Consider the following 27,074-nt stretch of genomic DNA (forward strand, 5'->3'; position numbering starts at 1 on the left):
TTGGTTGTGTGGGTGGTGGGTTTTACTGTTGGGGGGGTTGTTTGTAATTTTTTTATTGAAATTTTTTTTTTAACCATGTGCATACAAAGTGAATTTATCATTACATTCTCATTACAACTAAAGTACAGGTCTTTAAATTATATTAGTAGATAATACTTCTGCTTGCATACCTTCTTGAATGTCCATTGTTGTCAGCGTGAAGTTGATACAACCTAGTGTATGTTCTGCTTAATTTGTATCTAATTTCTCACACCAAAGAACAACGCAATTGTGAGATAAGTTGCAAACAGGTTAAACAAAACAAATTAAAAACTAAGAAGAACAGAGTTTTGTCAGTCCTCCAGCTTTGTTAACGAAACTACAAACCAACAAACCAAAAAAAAAAAAAAAAAAAAAAAGTAAACCCCTCCCCACTCACACAAAACAGTGACTCTTTTTGTAAATAGCACTTTACCTGAGGAGTAGAGTCACTCGTTCCACGACGCATCCCCGCCAACCCGACATCAGCTCATACTAAGTTAAGACCCTAGATGATTGTTCCTGTCTACTTATCCAGTAGAACCATACCTTTTGCATTGTCTCTCTACTGTTTAGAATCCCCCCTGCTGCTTCATACATAGCATATGTGAGTTGTATTTTATTGTATATCTCTGTCCAAGCTGGAGCCCCTACTTTCCAGTATCTCGCTATACATATTCTGGTGACTGTACATAGAATTCTAATGAAGGTGTTCAGGTGTCTATGGTAAATTTCTATGGGTTCGTGTAGTAAAGCCTGCTGTATGGTAAGGGTAAGCTCCTCATCCACCAACTGACCTATAAATGAAGAGAGTCTCCTCCACACCTCTCGGACAACCTCACAATCCCACCACATGTGTTTGTATGTGCCTCTCTGTCCGCAACCTCTGTAGCACAAGTTGCTTCCCTGAGGGCTCATATGAGAAGTCCTAATTGGGGTTAAGTACCATCGGAAGGCTGTTTTCAGTGTGTTTTCTTTCAAATCAACGCTTAATAAGCCCTTATCTCCCAGTTGGAATATTGTTTCCCATTCCTGTCTATCTTTTACTATGCCTGGGTCCCGTTCCCAAGCTTACATTCTGTGAGTTTTAGGCGCATTTGGGGGGGATTGAATTGCCACATATAACCTGGATATCGAGTGTTTGGTCCTATGTGGACTGATGCTGGAAATTTCTAACGCTGTAGCCACCCTACCTGGTGCATTTTTAAGGAATTCCCGAAGAGAAGACTGCAGCTGCAAGTAAATAAACCAGTGTAGCTTGAGAGGTGCGATCCTCTCTTGTAAATGATAAAATGACAATATTGCTCTATTCCCTAAGATGTCTGCCACTCTATAGAGGCCCTTATTTTCCCATTTCTGTATGTGTTTACGTGTCCCCCCCCCCCCCGAAAAAGGTACCTAATTGGCATCAACAGGGAGTGTTGTGGAATAATATCTTCTCTCTTCCTTATTTTTGACCATAAATCAATTGTAAGATCTCTTGTGTGTGTTTCTGAGTGACGATAATCAACTCCAGTCTGTTGTGAGTTCCACAAAATGGAGTCCGGGTACACCCTCCCTTCTAGTTCTGCATCTAAGGTAATCCAGATGGTTTCTTCCTCTCTCTTTAGTATCATCGCATCCTGTGCTATTCTAGCTGCCTTATAATAATCCAGCAAATTAGGACCCCCAACCCCCCCAAATATCTATGTCGGTGTACTAAGGATTTAAAGATCCTAGCCGATTTTGTCCCTCTGATAAAAGCTGAGAGATCTGTCTGTAGCCTTTCTAAATCTGCTTTGACAATCTTTATTGGCAATGCTCTGAATAAGTAAAGTAATCGGGGCAAAATAGTCATTTTGACTGCTGCCAGTCTGCCCAACCAAGAGAAGTTGTATTTACACCACTTTGTGATGTCTTGTCTAATTTTTCGGAATAGAGGTGAATAATTGTGTTTGTATAGGAGTTGTATCTGTTGTGGAAGGTTAATCCCCAGGTATTTAAGTGTATGTTTGACCCACTTAAAGTCAAAGTTTAGCTCCAATAGTTTTTGAGTATGAAAGGGAATTGCAATGGGAAGAACTTCACATTTATCCGAATTGATTTTGTAGCCTGAGATGTTCGAGAAAGCTGCTAACACCGCATATAAATTAGGTAAGGATATGAGAGGTTTTGTAATTGTTAATAGAATATCATCTGCGAACAGGGCCAGTTTGTATTCTGAATGTCCTACTTTAACTCCCTCTATATCTGGGTGTGTTCTTATTCTAGCTGCCAGTGGCTCAATACAGAGCGCAAATAATAGAAGCGACAGGGGGCACCCCTGCCTTGTGCCATTGAGTATGGGGAAGGTGGCCGACCTATAGCCTCCCGCAGTCACCTGAGCCTGGGGTAGTGAGTAGATTGCACGTATAGCTGTCATAAAGGAACCGTCAAAGCCCATCTTCTTCAGAACTAGGGTCATGTATCTCCAGTCAATTCTATCAAACGCCTTCTCCGCATCAAGCGACAATAACAGAGAAGGCGTCCCCTGTCTCTCTAAATGATGAATAAGGTTAGTGATTCTACGTATATTATCTGGGGCTTCCCTGTCTTTAATAAATCCCACCTGATCTGGATGTATCAAAGCAGGGAGAATTTCCTTAAGTCGGTTTGCCAATACCTTAGTAAAAATGTTCAAATCTTGGTTTATTAATGAAATTGGTCGGTAGTTTTTACATCTTTTATGATCTCTTTCGGGTTTGGGGATCACCACTATTTTTGCTAACCGCAACTCTCTCGGGATAGGGTTCCCTTCCAGTATATAATTGCAAAATTTGGTCAAATGTGGGATTAAGGTGCCACGAAACAATTTATAATATTCTCCCGAGAAGCCGTCAGGGCCTGCTGCTTTACCAGGTTTAAGGTCCCTCACTGCTCTCAATACCTCCTGGTTGGTAACTGGGGCATTAAGGCTATCAGTTTGGTCTTTAGTAAGTATTTTTAATGGGCAATTTGCTAGGAACTCTTCAGTGCATTTGTCTGTCTCTGTACTATGTATGACCTTTCGTCCATCGTATAATTTGCTATAAAAAGTGGCAAATGTGGCTCTACTATGGTTTGTGGGTCAGACGTCAGTGTCCCCTGTTCTGTTTCTATGAGAGGGATAGATGAAGCTTTACATCTCTCCCTAATTTTGTATACCATATATTTATCTGGTTTGTTGGCGTAAATTAAATAGTGTGTTTTCATTTTTTGGATTGCTCTTGCGGCTTGAGAATTTAGTATTTTTGCTAGCATGGCTTTCTTAGTCTGAAGAGTCTGTAGAATCGCCCCTTCCCTGTTAACTTGTGTTGTCTCTCTAGTTTTTCTATCTCTTCATGTAACTGTCCTAATAGATCTCTGTGTTGCCGATTTAGTCTGGCCTTCTCTTGTATAAGCTGTTCCCGTATTACTACTTTATGTGCTGCCCAAGTGTTTATAGGATTGGTAGTAGTATCCACATTTATCCCCCAGAACTCCACCAATGACTGCAAAATTTTATCGTGCCTCTGTGGGTTATTCATAAGAGTTGGATCAAAGGTCCATGTCCTATTTTGTTTAGTATCTTGCATTCCACTCAACTTTAATGACAAAATAGAGTGGTCTGACCACACACACGTGTGTATAGTGGAGCTCTGCAGCAATGGATGGAGAGTCTGGCTAACATAAATATAGTCCAACCGTGTGTATGTGTTATGTGCTGCAGAATAAATAGTAGTGTCATTCGTCACCCCATACAGCGTGTGCCAGGTGTCAATCATAGCGTGTGGCACCAAAGAGTCTTGTATCGATTTGACTAACCGATTATGTCTGTGTTGTTTACTGGATAAGGAAGCATTATTAACCGCTGTGTGTGGAGCCATAGTTATATTAAAGTCTCCTGCTAGAATAATTTTGGTTTGGGACCATTGAGTTAAAAGATGGGAAATGTGTCTGAAGAAATCATGTTGATTTTCATTGGGGGCATAAATGTTACATAAGGTAACCTCAGTATCCAGTATCCGCCCTCTGACTATTAGGTATCGGCCTCCCGAAACCGCTAAGGTGTTTTCATGGGTAAAGTTAATGGAGGAATGTAATAGAATTGAGACCCCTCTTTTTTTTGTATCCGTAGTGGCATGATAGTGTGTACTAAAATGCTTTGCCCAGTATTTTGGGATGCTAGCTTTAAGGAGATGTGTCTCCAGCAGGAACAGGACATTGGCGTTTAGAAGTGTATATTGGGACATGGCTACTCTCTGTTTGGTATCAGTGTTGAGTCCTCTGACATTATGCGATACTACGTGTATATTAGAAGGCATTATTATGTTCTCTTACTCTCGCCTCTGCTCTGGGTGTGTAACATATGTCAGTATTTACCTTAAAATGATAAGTCTTACTCGTGTTGCTAATCTTCGGAGCTTGGGTTTTACGGGAGTGCGCCGCGGAAGTGTCCCTGAAAAGAAAAAAACATTTGGAGAGGGTAAACATATCCCCCTAGTGGGGAAAATAACCAAAACTTTATCCTTAACATTGGGATAATACATTCGAAAAAAATGACATATTAAATGTTGCATTTTCCTTATTTGTCCCTTTATAAAGGGGAGGGCTGGGAAAGCCCGTCTAGATATATCAACATTATCTTAATAGAAAAGCATTAAAAAAAAAAAAACCCCATTAGTCATATAACAATAACGTAAACATAAACAACACCTATGGAATTTAGAGTAAATATCTATATACTAGTTTGCCTATGTCTCAACAATGTCAGTTGTGAGTTATACATAGCCTGGATCGCTCCTCCTGGCGTCTTCTTCTACTTAATTGTCCCGGCATTAGAGCCCAGTTGGAAAAGTCTCCTTCCCCTGAGTTCCAGGGGGGGTAAGAAGAAATCATTAGTTAGAGTTCTTTATCTCTGGGTTCTTTTGTCTTCAACTTCTTGTGTCTTGATTTGTGCCACTTTGATTGGCCTTCTGTACGTGTAGATGTCGGCCTATGTGCCAAAGTTGGTTCTCTCTCAGGTAGCGGAGGGGTTTCCAAACCCAACATCTCACACACTTCAGGAATATCTTCTGGTTCCTTGATAGTTATGACTTTAGTATCTTTTGTTATAATTAGTGCGAAAGGGAAACCCCATCTGTATTGTATCTGCTGTTTCCTCAACAAAGAGGTAAGGGGTCGCAGGGCACTTCGCCTTTGCAGGGTCCGGAGGCTCAGGTCCTGGTAGAATTGGATCACGTTGCCTTGAAATTTGAAAGTGGGTTGTTTTCTAGCAGCCTGGAGGATCTTCTCTTTGTCTGGATAGAAAGTAATTTTAATAACTATATCCCTTGGTGGGAGGCCCGCCTTTGGTTTGTCTTTTAGTGCCCTATGAGCCCTCTCAACATGGAAGGTGTAATCGGAAGGCGAGCTTGTGATCTGGGTGAAAAGTTGTGCAAGGTATGCTGGGAGCTCCGCAGTGGTTATCTCCTCTGGAACTCTTTTCAGCCTGAGATTGTTCCTCCTGCTTCTATTCTCCAGGTCATCTAGCTTGTCCTGGAATTCCAGTAGTTGTTATTGTTGTGTTGAGACCACCTGCGACATTTCATCCACATTCTCCACCATGGCATCTTTCTGGTATATCTATCCTATTCCCCATATCTGTCAAATCAGATTTAATCTCAGACAGGATGCTGGTAACTGATGAATGAATGGAATCAATTTTCTCCCATAGTTTCTCAAAGTTGTCGGCAATGTCTTTCTTTGAAACCAGGGTCCGCAAGTCAGCTTTAGTTAATGGGGTGTTATCTTCTATTTGTGGTGTGGAGTCATGATCCGAATCCCCCTCCGCCTCCATATCCTTGTTAGTTTTGTTAGATTGCGAAGACTTAAAGAAGGAGGACACTGTAGAAGGTTTAGTAGCTGACCTATCCCCCTTCACTACTCTCCTAGAGGCCATTTTATTGTCGAGGGGTATGTACTGTCTCTTTGTAGTAGTTGATTAGTTCCCACCTATGAGAAAGCTTAGTAAGTATCGTGGTCAGTCGGTCTTTTGCTACTGGTTATATGTGGAGGGACAGTAGTCAGTGGTTATTGTGGCATCACAGTATCTCTTATCTCCCCTATTGTAGTCTCATATTGTGGAATGCGGGAGGGTAGTATTATTCCATAGGCTGGAGGAGTTCAGTTTATTCTGCTTATTAGCTTGCTAGACGAGCTTCCCCATGTGGCTATGCCATGCAGACTACATGCCAACACTCACAGTTCAGGGGTGTGGGTTAAGTGGTGTTTTGGAGATGCCTTTATTTGTGGGTACAAAATATCATATTAGTAGGTTTTGGAAACTGTATGACTCCCAATAAGTCTCTTTCAGTAGCTTTGAGACCCAATTCTCTAAATATACCCTTCTCCCCAGGGCAGTTGTCCTCACAGGACGATCACGGGAAAAGGTGTAAGGGATATGACCTGTCGCCCCTAAAGGCTGGCAGGAAAAGGAAGGGGAGAGGGTATTAAGAGTGGTCTCTTCTGTGGTGTTTGGGTTATGTTAAGCTGTATTGTTGACTATTTTTCTGTTCCTTCTGGAAACTAAATCACTACTGTGCTAAGGAGGGACCTAGTAAAATGTCTGTTCAAGCTTCCTTATCTCTGCCTGATAGTGTATTACAACTATCTTCCAGCCCTGCACCCAGTGGTGATTTGCAGCAATTTTTATTATATACCACTCTGTGGGTGCTAAGGTGAGTGGGCAGTCTCCCTTTGATTATGGTTCCCTAATGAAATGCCAATCTGCTGCCTGTTTTGTATACAAAGTCCCCCTGTTGTCACAACAGACCAGCCCTTTGTTCTACCTCCTGTTGTGTTTCTGTGGCTTAATTTTGAATTTTGAATATGGCTCAACACCCTCTTAGATCCTGGGACAGTCTTTTCTTTATAGCCCCTGTGTAGCAGCAAGGTCTGGGGGCTCTGTTAATGGGTTATGTGGCTAACGCTGCAGAGTGTCTATGTAGTGCTTTACTCTGACGCACTTACAATTAAGGCAAGATGGCGGCTCCTTTCCGGGAGAATCACAGGACAACGAATCCCTCTGAGGTATGTCTGTGTCCCCACTTGTTGGTCAAAGGCTCCGGTGTCTGTTAGGATTGTCCTCACACCTGGGGGGTTATCGTTGCAGCGCTAGCCTCTCTCGCTGTTTGTTGTTCCGGTAATGGCGTCTGTAGGTGTTACTGTACTTCACTGTTTGCGGTAGTTCCCGGACGGCTCCCTCTGTTTTTTTTTCGTCCTCCGGAGTCCCCCACAGCTCACAGGGATGGTAGGGCACGGATAGGATGAAGGAAGGACTCCCAGTCGCGGTTGAGCATGCAGGCCTCTGTCAATCGTCACCACTATCCAGCCATATAATTGTCCGGTCACAAAAATTATGTTTCTTTGGCCCCAGCTGCAATCCCAGGCTATTGTCCCAGTTCTTTTAGGCAGTTTGTGGTTATTTTAGCGTGCTTATATACTTTTTTAAGTTAATAATTTTACGGAGCTTAGCACAGGCACGTCTGCTCTCACTGATCTCTAGCTCCGCCCCGTTTGTAATTTTTTTAAAAGGTAAAAGATCTGATTTCTTTGGGGCAATGCCCCGCAAAAGGCCCTTTTAAGGGCTATTGGTAGTTTAGTTTAAGCTAGGTTTTTTTTTTATTTTGGGTGGGCTTTTAGATTAGGTGTAATTAGTTTAAAGATCTGTCATTTGTTTTTTATTTTCTGTAATTTAGTGTTTTTTTGTGATTTAGCTAATTTAATTTAATGTATTTAATTGTATTTAATGTAGGGAATTGATTTAATTGTAGTGTAGTGTTAGGTGTTATTGTAACATAGGTTAGGTTTCATTTTACAGGTAAATTTGTATTTATTTTAGCAGGGTAGTTATTAAATAGTTAATAACTATTTAGTAACTATTCTACCTAGTTAAAATAAATACAAACTTGCCTGTAAAATAAAAATAATTCCTAAGCTAGCTACAATGTAACTATTAGTTATATTGTAGCTAGCTTAGGGTTTATTTTATAGGTATTTAGTTTTAAATAGGAATAATTTAGTTAATGATAGTAATTTTATTTAGATTTATTTAAATTATATTTAAGTTAGGGGGTGTTAGGGTTAGACTTAGGTTTAAAGGGTTAATAAATTTAGAATAGTGGCGACGACGTTGGGGACGGCAGATTAGGGATTAATAAATGTAGGTAGGTGGCGGCGATATTGGGGGCAGCAGATTAGGGGTTAATAAATATAATGTAGGTTGCGGCGATGTCCGGAGCGGAAGATTAGGATGTTAATAAGTATAATGTAGGTGGCAGCGATGTTAGGGGCGGCAGATTAGGGGTTAATAATATTTAACTAGTGTTTGCGAGGCAGGAGTACGGCGGTTTAGGGGTTAATATGTTTATTCTAGTGGCGGCAATGTCCGGATCGGCAGATTAGGTGTTAAAACTTTTATTATAGTGTTTGCGATGCGGGAGGGCCTCAGTTTAGGGGTTAATAGGTAGTTTATGGGTGTTAGTGTACTTTTTAGCACTTTAGTTATGAGTTTTATGCTACAGCGTTGTAGTGTAAAACTCATAACTACTGACTTTCAAATGCGTTAGGAATCTTGGAGGTAGAGGGTGTACCGCTCACTTTTTGGCCTCCCAGGACAAACTCGTAATACCAGTACTATGGAAGTCCCATAGAAAAAAGGGTTTACGAAGTTTACGTAAGTTGGTTTGCGGTAAGGCCAAAAAAGTGTGCGGTGCCCCTAAACCTGCAAGACTCTTAATACCAGCTGGTTTAAAAAAGCAGCGTTAGGACCTGTTAACGCTGCTTTTTCACCTTACCGCAAAACTCGTAATCTAGCCGTTAATTTGTAATTACATAGTACATAGAAAAATAGGGTGTGAAAATAAATGCAAACTGGGATGAAGAATTCTTCTGCTAAATTTTACTGAGGACGATTGAACAACATCAATTTTGCAATGTAAAATTAATTTGTGGGGAGTTTTCTAAAATGTATCTTCACAAAAATTTCCAATGGAGGTTTCATTCTAAAATGTCCAGGATGTTGCATTAGACAAGTAAATGAGCTTTAAGCCTATCAGGTAGATTCTTTAACTGAGAAACCTTGGAGATTCACCAAACTATTTAGGGGGGTATGGTAGTCCTGGATGGTGCCAGCAGCATGACAAATAGAGGCCCATTTATCAAGCTCCGAACGGAGCTTGAGGGCCCGTATTTCTGGCGAGTCTTCAGACTCGCCAGAAACAGCAGTTATGAAGCAGCAGTCTAAAGACCACTGTTCCATAACCCTGTCCGCCTGCTCTAAGCAGGCGGACAGACATCGCCAAAATTCAACCCGATCGAGTACGATCGGGTTGCTTGACACCTCCGCCGCGAGTCTGCAGGGAGTGGCGTTGCACCAGCAGCTCTTGTGAGCTGCTGGTGCAATGCTGAATACGGAGAGCTTATTGCTCTCCGCATTCAGCGATGTCTGTCGGACCTGATCCGTGCTGTGGGATCAGGTCCGATAGACATTTGATAAATAGGCCTTCTGTTAATATAATAATGAAAAACATAGAATCAATGGGGACAATTTATCACATGTCTGGCAGACATCGATAAATTCCGCTAGCATACACTGTCGGCATTTATCATTGCACAAGCAATCATTGTGCAATACCGCCCCTTGCAGATTTGCGGCCAATCGGCCACTAGCAGGGGGTGTCAATCAACCTGATCGTATGTGATCAGGCAGATTGCTGTCCGCCGCATCAAAGGTGGTCTTAAGACCAGTGCTTCTTAACTCCTGTTTCCGGCGAGCCTGAAGGGGTTTTTGTTAAGGGTTTTTTCAGCCAATAATAGTGCAGGTCTCACCTCTAGTGGCAAGACAACAATATTACAACCTCCCTTATCGCCAGCAGGCTTCCTAGAATAGTTTGGTCTTGCCGTCTGCGGCGAGAGCCACACTGTTAAAAAAGCAAGCACCATTGAAAGGGGTTAAAATCAACAAGTTAAAAAGAGACCAGCAATAAAAACAGGTCTTACTATGCAACGCATTCCTCAACGGTCAAATGCTGTTTCATTAGGCATATAACTCATCTCAAGTAAAACATTTAAATAGTCATCTTTAACCAATCCTAGGTTGCTATACAAAAAACATCAGCAACCTAGGATTGGTTAAAGATGACTAATTAAATATTTCCTGCAACAATCTCTACATGACTGGGAATGTGTATTTGTCTCTATACTTGATTCTGAATAGAGCTGAAAATCTTAGCTGTTTATTGAACATGAATATCAGGGAACACTGCCCTTTTAAGCCACAACAGGAAGAGCGTAATTTTATTAAAAGTCAATCAAACATTTACAAAAAAACGTTTCAACAAACTTTTTTCCACAGTTTCTCTGGAAAAACTGACAGTCAGCAGTATTTTTTTATTATCAATTCTGTCTCCCTGGAAGTTGCCTGCTATCTGAAAGTGATATATCCTCACGAATGAGAAATATATCTTAACTTCACAGTAGGTAGTGCTGTAGGATAAATGCACCAAGCCCTCAAAAAATACAGTGAAACCTCTACACTGTATGGGTTGTGTATCTAATGTGCAAAAGAGGAATTTTGAGTGCGCCCAAGTAACTTAAAAAGATCTTAGTCTAAAGGTGCATTATATATAATTATTCTAATTGGTTATCAGAGAAAGTGCTATAATGAATAAATAATAAAATCTTAAGTCTTATATACTGGGTTGTCCTAATTGAGCTACAGATGTTATTTGAGTAATGGATGAGTAATGAATGAATCGTTGGTTAATATTCTATCAATTGCTAGGGAGGGTATTGTTCTAAGTTAAAAATGTATAAAGTAAAAAGGAGATCGATACTAGTATAAGTTCATTACATTAAAATGTCTTTTACTGATGCATTATTAAAATAACAAAAAATACACAAAAATACACAGGTATATTCAATTGATACAATATAAAATGCAGATTAATATTATATAAAAGACGATCTATTCGTTTGTGTTAAAAAATCTGAAAAAAGTTAAACGGATCCGTTTTAATAAATAACAATAAATTCTAATTGTTAATTAAAAATATGCATATGGTTGCAGATGTATAGTGGCTAACCATCAGAATAGGAAGAGGATCAAGTGATATAAGATAGCATAAATTATTATATCACTGGCTATCTTTTTTGAAAACAGTAAGAATGTTAGATAGTTGGTCCTGAGGGCAGAATGTGTAACGCGTTTCGGCTGTTAACTACAGCCTTTTTCAAACTTTGTTTGAAAAAGGCTGTAGTTAACATCTGAAACGCGTTACACATTCTGCCCTCAGGACCAACTATCTAACATTCCTACTCGGATTTACAAATGCTTTAGCTCAAGCACAAGCAATAAGGATATCGTTGTGGGAGCAATAAGAATATCGTTGCAGAACAAAGAGGGATATCGTTGCAGGAGCAACAAACAGACCGCTACAAGAGCCAAGAAAGGTTACGTAGCTCCATATCAAGGAAACAGCACGAGAAACATCCCATCACCTGAATACTGCGGAGAAACACTCTCTTTTGGCCTGCAGTGAAATAGGTGAGAAGATTGTCTCAGCTCATAAGAACGCACCCAGCTTTATATCTGTATATCAGGCATATACAGCCTCACATGAAGGTATGATTAACATTCTCTAAAGCCCCGGGCAAAAACTTCCTGGACCGCAAATAAATTAAGGTCAAACAGACACCGGATTGACTGTTTTCAAAAAGGATAGCCAGTGATATAATAATTTATGCTATCTTATATCACTTGATCCTCTTCCTATTCTGACGGTTAGCCACTATACATTTGCAACCATATGCATATTTTTAATTAACAAGTAGAATTTATAATTTTTAGTTATTTATTAAAACGGATCCGTTTAACTTTTTTTCAGATTTTTTAACACAAAGAATAGATCGTCTTTTATATAATATTAATCTGCATTTTATATTGTATCAATTGAATATACCTGTGTATTTTTGTGTACTTTTTGTTATTTTAATAATGCATCAGTAAAAGACATTTTAATGTAATGAACTTATACTAGTATCGATCTCCTTTTTACTTTATACATTTTTAACTTAGAACAATACCCTCCCTAGCAATTGATAGAATATTAACGATCCATTCATTACCCATCCATTACTCAAATAACATCTGTAGCTCAATTAGGACAACCCAGTATATAAGACTTAAGATTTTATTATTTATTCATTATAGCACTTTCTCTGATAACCAATTAGAATAATTATATATAATGCACCTTTGGGGGCCCATTTATCAAGCTCCGTATGGAGCTTGTGGGCCCGTGTTTCTGGCGAGTCTTCAGACTCGCCAGAAACACCAGTTATGAAGTAGCGGTCTAAAGAACGCTGCTCCATAACCCTGTCCACCTGCTCTGATGAGGCGGACAGGAATCGCCGGAATTCAACCCGATCGAGTACGATCGGGTTGATTGACACCTCCCTGCTGGCGGCTGATTGGCCGAGAGTCAGCAGGGGGCGGCATTGCACCAGCAGCTCTTGTGAGCTGCTGGTGCAATGTTAAATGCGGAGAGCGTATTGCTCTCCGCATTCAGCAAGGTCTTGTGGACCTGATCCGCACTGTCGGATCAGGTCCACAAGACCTTTGATAAATAGGCCCCTTAGACTAAGATCTTTTTAAGATACTTGGGGGCACTCAAAGTTCCTCTTTTGCCCATAAGTTGCCTGCTAAGCAATGACCTGATATTCAAAACCTCACCACTCTGGCGAGATATTCTAAGAAGTCTCGTCGGTAAATGAGGCCCTTAAAATTGTGGCTATCTTATATTTTTTATTTATATAATGTTTATATCTCAACAGCTACTCCTTTTTTTCTCACAAAAAGCAGACAATAAAATCTATCTGCATGCATGATCTAATATATATATATTGATGCAGCAGTTTGGGCCCATGATAGTCACAAACGGATATTTGTTTATTTTCCATAATGATTTCTAATAATTAAATTATGTTGCGTATGAGGAATACACTCTAAAGACACTATTTTGGAAGTAATTTTTATATATCGTCTACATTCATTAAACCTGTATTTGATTATATAAGTATAGATATATACAGATATATATAGGAATATCTTTTTACAAATACTTACAACAAAAGCCCCTATGTGAAGAACATTGGAATGTGAAATATTTACAGTGCAAACACAGTTAAACACTTTATCAAATATAAACATTGCATAAATTATTTTTCATGTTTTCAGCTACATGACTGCAAAGGGCTCCAATGCTCTTATTGGGGCCGAATTATCAAGCTCCGAATGGAGCTTGATGCCCTTGTTTCCGTGCGAGCCTTCAGGCTTGCCAGAAACAGTAGTAATGAAGCAGCAGTCTAAAGACCGCTGCTCCATAACTTGTCCGCCTGCTTTGAGGCAGCGGACAGAAATTAACCCGATCGAATACGATCGGGTTGCTTGAAACCTTTGCTAGCGGTCGCGAATCTGCAGGGGGCGGCATTGCACAAGCAGTTCACAAGAACTGCTTGTGTAATGATAAATGCCGACAGCATATGCTGTCGTCATTTATCAATGTGCGGCAGACATGATACGCTACATTGTATCAGGTCCTCTCGCAATATGATAAATTGGGACAATTTATTGTATATACATAAGTATATGCGCATACATCTGTATTTATGTGTTTATATGTGTATATACAGTAAGTCTGTAAATACAGCTATACAAATATAAATACATAAATACATATGTTTACACATAACATATATACTGTATATATATATATATGTGTATATATATATATGCATATACACATATGTAGACATGTATATATATATGTATCTCTATGTTAATTCCCTTTGCAGTCCTTTTTTTTCCTAACACCTGAGACCTCATATCTTTGAGCTCTTATAACTTTTTAACGCATTTTTTTTTTAAATCATTTTTAGCAGAGTGTAACTATATTTTAAATATATTTTTGATGTGTTTTGTGCAACATTTTTGTATTGTGTAACAGTTAACCAGAGCTCTGAGGTTGTGCTAGCCCAACAAACGTTAAATACAATTGTTCTCAAGTAAATACTTTTCTTTCATGTTATTGGCAAGAGTCCATGAGCTAGTGACGTATGGGATATACAATCCTACCAGGAGGAGCAAAGTTTCCCAAACCTCAGAATGCCTATTAATAAACCCCTCACCACACCCACAATTCAGTTTTACAAACTTTGCCTCCAATGGAGGTGGTGAAGTAAGTTTGTGCTTGATTTTCTTCTGTGATATGTGCTTCTCAGCATTTTGAAGTGCGATTCCTTTCAGAGTACAGTGAATGTCAGAGGGATGTGAAGGGAGTATCACCTATTGAATGCAATGGTTTTCCACGCGGGAAAACTATTTAATAGGTTCTCTGTTATCAGTCGTAGAGATTCATCTCCTTCCTCCCAGAGGCGTTACTAGAATTCACAGGGCCCAGGTGCAAGAATCTAAGAAGGACCCCCCCACCCCAAAAAAAGTTAATTTGATACATATCTTTGTTTTTGTTTTTTAACATTTAACACATAAAAAAATGTGAATCAGATTACATGTCTGCAAAAGGAGGTACCCTGTGCCCTTAGTCTGTGAGATGGTCTGACCCCCTATTACTGTATATAGTGACGTCCGGTGACGCAAGTTCGTCATTTCCTGCGTCTTAGTTGACTCCGAGTTCCTTGTACAAGGTTGCGTCTGCAATGACCCGAGTGTGTCGTTTCCAGATGTTGTTAGCGCCAAATAATGTCATTTTGCGTTGTGTGTCATACTTGGTGCCAAATGATTTCATTATTTAAAACCCCATTCCTATGTGCCTCTTGCCTTTTTTATGTCAGAGGGCTATGCTGTTTGCATTTTTTTCCCATTCCTGAAACTGCCATATTAGGAAATTGATAATTTTGCTTTATATGTTGTTTTTTTCTCTTATATTTGCAAGATGTCTCAATATGATCCTGTCTCAGAAACTACTGTTGGAACCCTGCTGCCTGATAATAGTTCTACCAAAGCTAAGTGTATCTGTGGATGTAAAAGTTGTCATGATAAGCTTTTACATGCAGAGAATGTATCCATCAGTAATAGTACAATGCCTGTTGTTCCTTCAACATCTAATGTACATGATATCCCTGTGAATATAAAAGATTTTATTGCTGATGCGATTCAGAAGGCTTTGTCTGCTATCCCGCCTTCTAATAAACGTAAAAGGTCTTTTAAAACTTCTCATAAAGTTGATGAAATTTCAAATGACCGACAACATACTGAATTATCCTCCTCTGATAAGGATCTATCTGATTCAGAAGATCCTACCTCAGATATTGACACTGACAAATCTACTTATTTATTTAAAATTGAGTATATTCATTCCTTGTTAAAAGAGGTGTTGATTACGTTGGATATTGAGGAAACTAGTCCTCTTGATATTAAAACTAGTAATTGTTTAAACTCTGTTTATAAACCTCCTGTGGTTACTCCAGAGTTTTTTCCAGTTCCAGATGCTATTTCTGATATGATTTCTAAGGAATGGAATAGGCCTGGTACTTCTTTTATCCCTTATTCAAGGTTTAAAAAATTGTATCCTTTGCCAGCAGTTAGTTTGGAGTTTTGGGAAAAGATCCCCAGAGTTGATGGGGCTATTTCTACTCTTACCAAACGTACTACTATTCCTATGGAGGATAGTAATTCCTTTAAGGACCCTTTAGATAGGAAACTTGAATCTTATCTAAGAAAAGCTTATTTATATTCTTGCTATCTTCTCAGGCCTGCCATTTCTATGGCTGAGGTTGCAGCTGCATCAACTTTTTGGTTGGAAAATTTAGCGCAACAGGAAACAGATCCTTCCTGATTTGTCTAGCATTGTTCGCTTGCTTCAACATGCTAATCATTTTATCTGTGATGCCATTTTTTATATCATCAAAATTGATGTTAAATCTATGTCTTTAGCTATTTTAGCTAGAAGAGCTTTGTGGCTCAAATATTGGAATGCTGACATGGTATCTAAATCTAGATTACTATCTCTTTCTTTCCAAGGTAATTATTTATTTGGTTCTCAGTTGGATTCAATTATTTCAACTGTCACTGGGGGGAGGGAGTTTTTTTGCCTCAGAATAAAAGACCTAAGGGTAAATCTAAAGCTTCTAACCGTTTTCGTTCCTTTCGACAAAATAAGGAACAGAAACCCAATCCTTCCCCCAAAGAATCTGGTTCCAATTGGAAACCTTCTTCAAGTTGGAATAAATCCAAGCCATTTAAGAAACCAAAGCCAGCCCCCAAGTCTGAATGAAGGTGCAGCCCTCATTCCAGCTCAGCTAGTAGGGAACAGATTAAGATTCTTCCAAAGTATTTGGGCAGATTCTGTCCAAAATCAATGGATTCAGAGTATTCTCTCTCAAGGGTACCGAATAGGATTCAGAGTAAGACCTCCTGTGAGAAGATTTTTTTCTCTCATGCATCCCAGCAAATCCAGTAAAGGCTCAGGCTTTTCTGAACTGTGTTTCAGACCTGGAGCTTTCAGGGGTAATCATACCAGTTCAGTTTCAGGAACAGGGTCTGGGGTTTTATTAAAATCTATTAATTGTCCCAAAGAAAGAAAATTCATTCAGGCCAGTTCTGGATCTGAAAATTTTGAATCGTTTTGTAGGAGTGCCAACTTTGAAAATGGTGACTATAAGGACTATTCTGCCTTTTGTTCAGCAAGGTCTTTATATGTCCAAGATAGATTTACAGGATGCATATATTCATATTCCGATTCATCCAGACCACTATTAGTTTCTGAGATTCTCTTTTATAGACAAGCATTACTAATTTGTCACTCTTCCATTTGGCTTAGCGACAGCTCCAAGAATCTTTTCAAAGGTTCTCGGTGCCCTACTCTCTGTAATCAGAGAACGGGGTATTGTGGTGTTTCCTTATTTGGACGATATCTTGGTACTAGCTCAGTCTTTACATTCTGCAGAATCTCAAATGAATAAACTAGTGTTGTTTCTTCAAAGACATGATTGGAGGATCAATTTACCAAAAAGTTCCTTGATTCCTCAGACAAGGGTCACCTTTTTAGGTTTCAAGATAGATTCAGTGTCCATGACTCTGTCTCTAACAGACAAGAGACGATTAAAATTGGTTTCAGCTTGTCGGAACCTTCAGTCTCAATCATTCCCTTCAGTAGCTATGTGCATGGAAGTTTTAGGTCTCATGACTGCAGCATCGGACGCGATCCCCTTTTGCTCGTTTTCATATGAGACCTCTCCAGCTTTGTATGCTGAATCAATGGTGCAGGGATTATACAAAGATATCACAATTAATATCCTTAAATCCCAATGTTCGACTCTCTCTGACTTGGTGGTTAGATCACCATCGTATAGTTCAAGGGGCCTCTTTTGTTCATCCAACCTGGACTGTGATCACAACAGATGCAAGTCTTTCAGGTTGGGGAGCTGTCTGGGGATTTCTGACAGCACAAGGGGTTTGGAAATCTCAAGAGGTGAGGTTACCAATCAATATTTTAGAACTCCGTGCTATTTTCAGGGCTCTTCAGGTTTTGTCTCTGTTGAAGAGAGAACCTCTCATTTGTTTTCAGACAGACAATATCACAACTGTGGCATATGTCAATCATCAGGGTGGGACTCACAGTCCCCAAGCTATGAAATAAGTATCTTGGATACTTTCTTGGGCGCAATCCAGCTCCTGTCTAATTTCTGCAGTTCATATCCCAGGTGTAGACAATTGGGAAGCGGATTATCTCAGCCATCAGACTTTACATCCAGGGGAGTGGTCGCTCCATCCAGATGTGTTTTTTCAGATTGTTCAGATGTGGGGGTCTTCCAGAAATAGATCTGATGGCTTCCCATCTAAACAAAAAATTTCCCAGGTACCTGTCCAGGTCCAGGGATCCTCATGTGGAGGCGGTGAATGAGTTAGCAGTTCCTTGGTGTTACCAACCTGCTTATATCTTCCCACCTCTAGTTCTTCTTCCAAGAGTGATTTCCAAGATCATCATGGAACAATCATTTGTGTTGCTGGTAGCTCCAGCATGGCCTCACAGGTTTTGGTATGCGGATCTTGTTCGGATGTCCAGTTGCCAACCTTGGCCACTTCCTTTAAGACCAGACCTTCTGTCTCAAGGTCTGTTTTTCAATCAGGATATCAAATCATTAAATTTGAAGGTATGGAAATTGAACACCTAGTGCTTAGTCATAGAGGTTTCTCTGACTCAGTGATTAATACTATGTTACAGGCTCGTAAATCTGTTTCTAGGAAGATTTATTTTCGAGTTTGGAAGTCTTATATTTCATTGTGTTCTTCTTATAAATTCTCCTGGCATTCTTTTAGAATTCCTAGAATTTTACAGTTTATTCAGGATGGTTTGGTTAAAGGTTTGTCTGCAAGTTCCTTGAAGGGACAAATCTCTGCTCTTTCTGTTTTATTTCAAAGAAAGATTGCTAAGCTTCCTGATATTCATTGTTTTGTACAGGCTTTGGTCCGTATCAAGCCTGTCATTAAATCAATCTCTCCTCCTTGGAGTCTTAATTTGGTTTTGAAGGCTTTACATGCTCCTCCTTTCAGCCTATGCATTCTTTGGATATTAAACTACTTTCTTGGAAAGTGTTGTTTCTTTTGGCAATCTCTTCCGCTAGAAGAGTTTCTGAATTATCTGCTCTTTCTTGTTAATCTCCTTTTTTGATTTTTCATCAGGATAAGGCAGTTTTTCAGACTTCATTTAAACTTCTACCTAAGGTTGTAAATTCACATTAATAGATAAATTGTTGTTCTTTCTTTGTGCCCTAATCCTAAGAATTTTTTGGAGAGATCCTTACATTCTTTGAACGTTGTAAGAGCTTTTAAATATTATGTTGAAGCTACTTAAGATTTCAGGAAGACTTCTATTTGTTGTCTTTTCTGGTTCTAGGAAAGGTTAGAAGGCTTCTGCCATTTCCTTGGCATCTTGGTTAAAGCTTTTGATTCATCAGGCTTATTTGGAGTCGGGTCAGGCCCCACCTCAGAGAATTACAGCTCATTCTACTAGATCAGTATCCACTTTGTGGGCTTTTAAGAATGAAGCTTCAGTTGATCACATTTGTAAAGCAGCAACTTGGTCTTCTTTGCATAAATTTACTAAATTCTACCATTTTTATGTATTTGCTCCCTCGGAAGCAGTTTTTGGTAGAAAAGTTCTTCAGGCAGCTGTTTCAGTTTGATTCATCTGCTTATGTTTAGGTATTTTCTTTTCATTTATGAGAATAAACTTATATTTTGGGTTGTGGATTAATTTTTTCAACGGAAAATGGCTGTTATTATTTTTATCCCTCCCTCTCCAGTGACTCTTCTGTGGAGTTCCACATTTTGGGTATTACTATCCCATACGTCACTAGCTCATGGACTCTTGCCAATTACATGAAATAAAACATAATTTATGTAAGAACTTTCCTTTCTTACATAAATTATGTTTTACTTTCAACTTGTATTACCGCGCTGCTTTCGACGTGTGCAAAGAGCCTTGATAAACCCCTTATCGCTTGAGTGCAACAGCCAGCGTGCCACTCATAATTTAGTCCACTTTTTTAACTAGTATTCACCCCCATCTATCATCTATATTTCTGTCATTAGTATTATTTTATTTCAATATATTGAAAGAGAAAAGCACATAATGGAGCTTTCAGTGAGAAAAAAAAATGGGTGTTTTTATCAAAATATGGTTTTAAAAGTTTAGGAAAAGAAAACGTATGAATTATTAGAATTAAAGTTGTTGTTTTTTTTTTGTATAACATCAGCATACTATATATATTAATCACTATTTCATTCGGGTTCTAAAAATAATTATACACTAATCTTAGCAAAACATTTGTTTGATATTCTTTTCCCTACTACAATTTTTTATTATTTTTAGTATTTATAAAACATACCCTTCATTACAGTAATAGGTTGCTCTTGAGCCAAATAAAAAATCTTTAGCTTCAAAATATCCATTTTCTATTTCTGACAGACTGGGACACCTTCTTCCTGTAGAGAAATAAAACAGTAAATAAAAAAAATAAAAAAATATCAACAATATTGATCTACCTTTATATTCACAAACATATCTCCCAACATTTCCTAGAGGCTTTCTTAGATAAGGAGGTAAGGCGAAGTGGCCCACTGGTGTCTGGTGGTCAGAGTTGGGATGGGAATGTGGGGGTGGAGTTGAGCAAAGTTGGTTTAGGCTGTCCTTCAGTCTAGCTGTTGCAGTCCCTACAAACTGGGACATTTGCCCTGATTGGAGAAGGTGGTGGTGTGGGGGAGGGTTCAAGCTTCCAAACCCATGATAATCCTGCAATCCAGGACCATTTGGAAATCTGCACATTCATACTATTAGTGGAATAGTAGGGTGCACATAAATATTTAAACTGGGAGCCAGGTGAAGTCTGCAGAAGTCAAAATATATTTACACAGAAATCTATTAGCTAAAACATGATGTGACGCCACATTTAAGTACTGGTGGGTACATGATGTGCCTTTTTGTAGTAGGTAGAAACCTCAAGTTGTTTTCTCTTCATACATGTTTATTTCCCTTTACTGTTAACTTCAATTCGCATATAGCCAAGTTAGGACTTATTTGAAAGATTCTAAAATTTAGTTTAATGAAAAACTAAAAAGCAATAACACAAGTAATGGCAAAACAGAAAAATATATGCTGAAAAGTAAATTATATTTGGAAGTTAAAACTGACTAAAGAAGCTTTCTGAAAAACTTTGCATCTGCTATTATGCTGATATCCCAACTACTGTGCTTCAGAAATGTATAATGCCTCTTATCAGAGCCTCTCAAAAGACACATTAGCTTTAACTGCCTAAGAAATGTAAACTGCCCTTGGGGAATGAGAATTTACCACTACATGATAAAAAACCTTCTTAAAATGAGAGGCTGAGAATATGTAACTTACAGTCCATCACAATACCCCAGTTATGCCTAGCTTGAATATGTGCCATGGCTAAAAAAAATGACAGATCAGAAACCTATGGATCCATTTCACTAGTGATGTCCAACAAAGCAGATTTATGGGCCTTCAAGAAACAGTTGCTTTTATGCCTAGAAATACATTATCTGAAAATTTGGGGATATGACAAAACCAATAGCATACATTGACTTCCTGTGCTACTGCAAGCATATATTGGCCTAGATTTAGAGTTTGGCAGTACCCGTGAAAACCAGCGTTAGAGGCTCCTAACGCTGGTTTTAGGCTACCTCCGGTATTTGGAGTCAGTCAAAAAAGGGTCTAACGCTCACTTTTCAGCTGCGACTTTTCCATACCGCAGATCCCCTTACGTAAATTGCGTATCCTATCTTTTCAATGGGATCTTTCTAACGCCGGTATTTAGAGTCGTGGCTGAAGTGAGCGTTAGAAATCTAACGACAAAACTCCAGCCGCAGAAAAAAGTCAGTAGTTAAGAGCTTTTTGGGCTAACGCCGGTTCATAAAGCTCTTAACTACTGTACTCTAAAGTACACTAACACCCATAAACTACCTATGTACCCCTAAACCGAGGTCCCCCCACAACGCCGCCACTCGATTAAATTTTTTTAACCCCTAATCTGCCGACCGCCACCTACGCTATACTTATGTACCCCTAATCTGCTGCCCCTAACACCGCCGACCCCTGTATTATATTTATTAACCCCTAATCTGCCCCCCACAACGTCGCCGCCAACTACCTACAATAATTAACCCCTAATCTGCCGACCGCAAAGCGCCGCTACTTAAGTTATCCTTATGTACCCCATATCTGCTGCCCCTAACACCGCCGACCCCTATATTATATTTATTAACCCCTAATCTGCCCCCCTCAACGTCGCCTCCACCTGCCTACACTTATTAACCCCTAATCTGCCGAGCGGACAGCACCGCTACTATAATAAAGTTATTAACCCCTAATCCGCCTCACTAACCCTATAATAAATAGTATTAACCCCTAATCTGCCGACCGGAGCTCACCGCTATTCTAATAAATGTATTAACCCCTAAAGCTAAGTCTAACCCTAACACTAACACCCCCCTAAATTAAATATAATTTTAATCTAACGAAATTAATTAACTCTTATTAAATAAATTATTCCTATTTAAAGCTAAATACTTACCTGTAAAATAAATCCTAATATAGCTACAATATAAATTATAATTACATTGTAGCTATTTTAGGATTAATATTTATTTTACAAGCAACTTTGTAATTATTTTAACCAGGTACAATAGCTATTAAATAGTTAAGAACTATTTAATAGTTACCTAGTTAAAATAATAACAAAATTACCTGTAAAATAAATCCTAACCTAAGTTACAATTAAACCTAACACTACACTATCAATACATTAATTAAATACAATATCTACAAATAACTACAATGAAATAAACTAACTACAATACAAAAAATAAAAAAGAACTAAGTTACAAAAAATAAAAAAATATTTACAAACATAAGGAAAATCTTACAACAATTTTAAACTAATTACACCTACTCTAAGCCCCCTAATAAAATAACAAAGCCCCCCAAAATAAAAAAATGCCCTACCCTATTCTAAATTACTAAAGTTCAAAGCTCTTTTACCTTACCAGCCCTGAACAGGGCCGTTTGCGGGGCATGCCCCAAGAAGTTCAGCTCTTTTGCCTGTAAAAAAAAACATACAATACCCCCCCCAACATTACAACCCACCACCCACATACCCCTAATCTAACCCAAACCCCCCTTAAATAAACCTAACACTAAGCCCCTGAAGATCTTCCTACCTTATCTTCACCATACCAGGTTCACCGATCGGTCCAGAAGAGCTCCTCCGATGTCCTGATCCAAGCCCAAGCGGGGGGCTGAAGATGTCCATGATCCGGTAGAAGTCTTCATCCAAGCGGGGCAGAAGAGGTCTTCCATCCGATTGAAGTCTTCATCCAATCGGCATCTTCTATCGTCATCCATCCGGAGCGGAGCGGCAGCATCCTGAAGACCTCCGACGCGGAACATCCATCCTGGCCGACGACTGAACGACGAATGACGGTTCCTTTAAATGACGTCATCCAAGATGACGTCCCTCGAATTCCGATTTGGTGATAGGATTCTATCAGCCAATCGGAATTAAGGTAGGAATATTCTGATTGGCTGATGGAATCAGCCAATCAGAATCAAGTTCAATCCGATTGGCTGATCCAATCAGCCAATCAGATTGAGCTCGCATTCTATTGGCTGTTCCGATCAGCCAATAGAATGCAAGCTCAATCTGATTGGCTGATTGGATCAGCCAATCGGATTGAACTTGATTCTGATTGGCTGATTCCATCAGCCAATCAGAATATTCCTACCTTAATTCCGATTGGCTGATAGAATCCTATCAGCCAATCGGAATTCGAGGGACGCCATCTTGGATGACGTCCCTTAAAGGAACCGTCATTCTTCAGTTGGACGTTGCCGGATGAAGATGGGTCCGCGGTGGAGGTCTTCAGGATGGAGCCGGTCCTCATCGGATGAAGATAGAAGATGCCGCTTGGAAGATGATGGTTGCCGGTCCGGATCTACTCTTCTTCCCGGATAGGATGAAGACTTTGGAGCCTCTTCTGGACCTCTTCAGCCGCCGGATGATGGATCGCCAGCCCCCGCTTGGGTTGGATGAAGATTTTGGAGCCAGGACCGATCGGTGAACCTGGTATGGTGAAGACAAGGTAGGATGATCTTCAGGGGCTTAGTGTTAGGTTTATTTAAGGGGGGTTTGGGTTAGATTAGGGGTATGTGGGTGGTGGGTTGTAATGTTGGGGGGGGGGAATTGTATGTTTTTTTTTACAGGCAAAAGAGCTGAATTCTTTGGGGCATGCCCCGCAAAGGGCCCTGTTCAGGGCTGGTAAGGTAAAAGAGCTTTGAACTTTAGTAATTTAGAATAGGGTAGGGCATTTTTTATTTTGGGGGTCTTTGTTATTTTATTAGGGGGCTTAGAGTAGGTGTAATTAGTTTAAAATTGTTGTAATATTTTTCTTATGTTTGTAAATATTTTTTTATTTTTTGTAACTTAGTTCTTTTTTATTTTTTGTACTTTAGTTAGTTTATTTCATTGTAGTTATTTGTAGGTATTGTATTTAATTAATGTATTGATAGTGTAGTGTTAGGTTTAATTGTAGGTAATTGTAGGTATTTTATTTAATTAATTTAATGATAGTATAGTGTTAGGTTTAATTGTAACTTAGGTTAGGATTTATTTTACAAGTAATTTTGTAATTATTTTAACTATTTTAGCTATTAAATAGTTCTTAACTATTTAATAGCTATTGTACCTGGTTAAAATAAATACAAAGTTACCTGTAAAATAAATATTAATCCTAAAATAGCTATAATATAATTATAATTTATATTGTAGCTATATTAGGATTTATTTTACAGGTAAGTATTTAGCTTTAAATAGGAATAATTTATTTAATAAGAGTTAATTTATTTTGTTAGATTTAAATTATATTTAAGTTAGGGGGGTGTTAGTGTTAGGGTTAGACTTAGCTTTAGGGGTTAATACATTTATTAGAATAGCGGTGAGCCCCAGTCGGCAGATTAGGGGTTAATGTTTGAAGTTAGGTGTCGGCGATGTTAGGGAGGGCAGATTAGGGGTTAATACTATTTATTATAGGGTTAGTGAGGCGGATTAGGGGTTAATAACTTTATTATGATAGCGGTGCAGTCCGCTCGGCAGATTAGGGGTTAATAAGTGTAGGCAGGTGGAGGCGACGTTGTGGGGGGCAGATTAGGGGTTAATAAATATAATATAGGGGTCGGCGGTGTTAGGGGCAGCAGATTAGGGGTACATAAGGATAATGTAAGTAGCGGCGGTTTACGGAGCGGCAGATTAGGGGTTAAAAATAATATGCAGGGGTCAGCGATAGCGGGGGCGGCAGAATAGGGGTTAATAAGTGTAAGGTTAGGGGTGTTTAGACTCGGGGTACATGTTAGAGTGTTAGGTGCAGACGTAGGAAGTGTTTCCCCATAGCAAACAATGGGGCTGCGTTAGGAGCTGAACGCGGCTTTTTTGCAGGTGTTAGGTTTTTTTTCAGCTCAAACAGCCCCATTGTTTCCTATGGGGAAATCGTGCACGAGCACGTTTTTGAGGCTGGCCGCGTCCGTAAGCAACTCTGGTATCGAGAGTTGCAGTTGCGTTAAACATGCTCTACGCTCCTTTTTTGGAGCCTAACGCAGCCATTCTGTGGACTCTCAATACCAGAGTTATTTTAGAGGTGCGGCCAGAAAAAAGCCAGCGTTAGCTACGCGGGTCGTTACCGACAAAACTCTAAATCTAGCCGATTGTATCCTATATTTAATAATAGGCAGTTGTTGTATATACTTTCTGACCTTTAAAAATGTATCCATAACTGGATTAAAAATTCCACTTTACTTTACCAACTAATCTATCAGATGCTGGGCCTGCAGATCTGGATTAATAAGTGGACCTTAATTCACTAGGTACAGTGGATGAGCAATCCGAAAATGAACAGATAGACTAGGGAAATCTTGCCAGTATGGAAGGATTGAAACAACTTGTGCTTTGTCCTGCTGAATTTTTCAAAGGGCACAGTGGTTGAGAGAGAATAGCGGAACAAACTCTCACCTAGATTGCGAGTTTTGCGTTATGAGTGAAAAAGCAACGCTATGGCTCATAACGCTGCTTTTTCTCTAACGCTGCTATTACGAGTCTTGTAGGTATAAGTGTACTGCACACCTTTTAGCCCGTCACGCAACGTCAGTACCACACTTTTAAAAATGTCCTTTTTCAATAAGACTTTCATAGTGCCGGTATTACGAGTTTGCATGTGAGGCTAAAAACTGAGCGGTACAGCATATACCGACAAGATTCGTACTGCCATCTGAAGTCAATAGTTATGACTTTTACGTTACAAAGCTATACCATAAAACTCATAAATAAAGTGTTAAAAAATACACTAACACCACCAAGGCCCCCCCATCGTAAACACTATAATAAAATTATTAACCCCTAATCTGCCGCTCCGGACATCGCTGCCACTATTACAATTTATTAACCCCTATTCCGCCACTCCCCGACATCGTCGCCACTATAATAAACCTATTAACCCCTTAAACCCTCCCGCATCGCAAACACTATTTAAATATTATTAACCCCTAATCTGCCGTCCGCCCCCACAACAAAATATATTTAAAAAAAACTATTAACCCCTAAACCCTAAGCCCTCACAACGAATTATACTAAAATAAACTATTAACCCCTAAACGTCTGGCCTCCCAAATCACTAACTCTACATAAATATATTAACCCCTAAGCCTTACCCTAACGTAACCCTAACCCTAAGCATAATCCTAACGCTAACGTAACCCTAAGTCTAACCCTAACCCTAACACCCCCTAACTTTAACATAATTCAAATACAGCTAAATAAAACTTACAATAATTAACTAAATAATTCCTATTTAAAACTAAATACATACTTACCTGTAAAATAAAACCTAAGCTAGCTACAAAATAACTAATAGTTATATTGTAGCTAGCTTAGATTTTATTTTTATATCACAGGTAAGTGTGTATTTATTTTAACTAGGTAGACTAGTTAGTAAATAGTTATTTACTATTTACTATCTACCTAGTTAAAATAAATACAAAGTTACCTGTGAAATAAAATCTAACCTGCCTTACACTAAAACCAATCAGCTATTTTATGATAAGCCCAAACCCTAACCTAAAAAAAAAAAAACACCCAAAAAAACCTTAAAAAAAACCTAACACTAACCCCGACGATCCACTTACAGTTATCGAAGTCCGGACATCCATCCTCATCCAGCCAGCAAAGTCCTCATCCAAGCGGCAAGAAGTCTTCATCCGGACAGAATCTTCTATCTTCATCCATCCGGCGCGGAGTGGGTCCATCTTCAAAACATCCGGCACGGAGCATCCTCTTCATACAGTTGCCGCCGTAAACTGCAGGGTCCCTGCAAGTGACGTCATCAAAGATGGCGTCCCTTGCATTCCTATTGGCTGAAAGATTTCTATCAGCCAATAGGAGTTAAAGGTGAA

The 27,074-nt window shown here is 39.2% G+C and overlaps 1 protein-coding gene across 1 annotated transcript in view; it reads right to left on the reverse strand.

Annotated features, from left to right (window-relative positions):
- LOC128651692 (C4b-binding protein alpha chain) overlaps positions 1 to 27,074 on the reverse strand; it is a 239,370-nt gene that overhangs the window by 150,898 nt on the left and 61,398 nt on the right. Inside the window, exon 4 of the mRNA XM_053704679.1 lies at positions 19,945 to 20,041. Within this exon, the coding sequence (XP_053560654.1) occupies positions 19,945 to 20,041 (97 nt within the window). The remainder of the gene's footprint in view (positions 1 to 19,944; positions 20,042 to 27,074) is intronic.

The sequence above is a fragment of the Bombina bombina genome, chromosome 3 (genome assembly GCF_027579735.1).
Source record: "Bombina bombina isolate aBomBom1 chromosome 3, aBomBom1.pri, whole genome shotgun sequence".
NCBI classification, from domain to species: domain Eukaryota; kingdom Metazoa; phylum Chordata; class Amphibia; order Anura; family Bombinatoridae; genus Bombina; species Bombina bombina.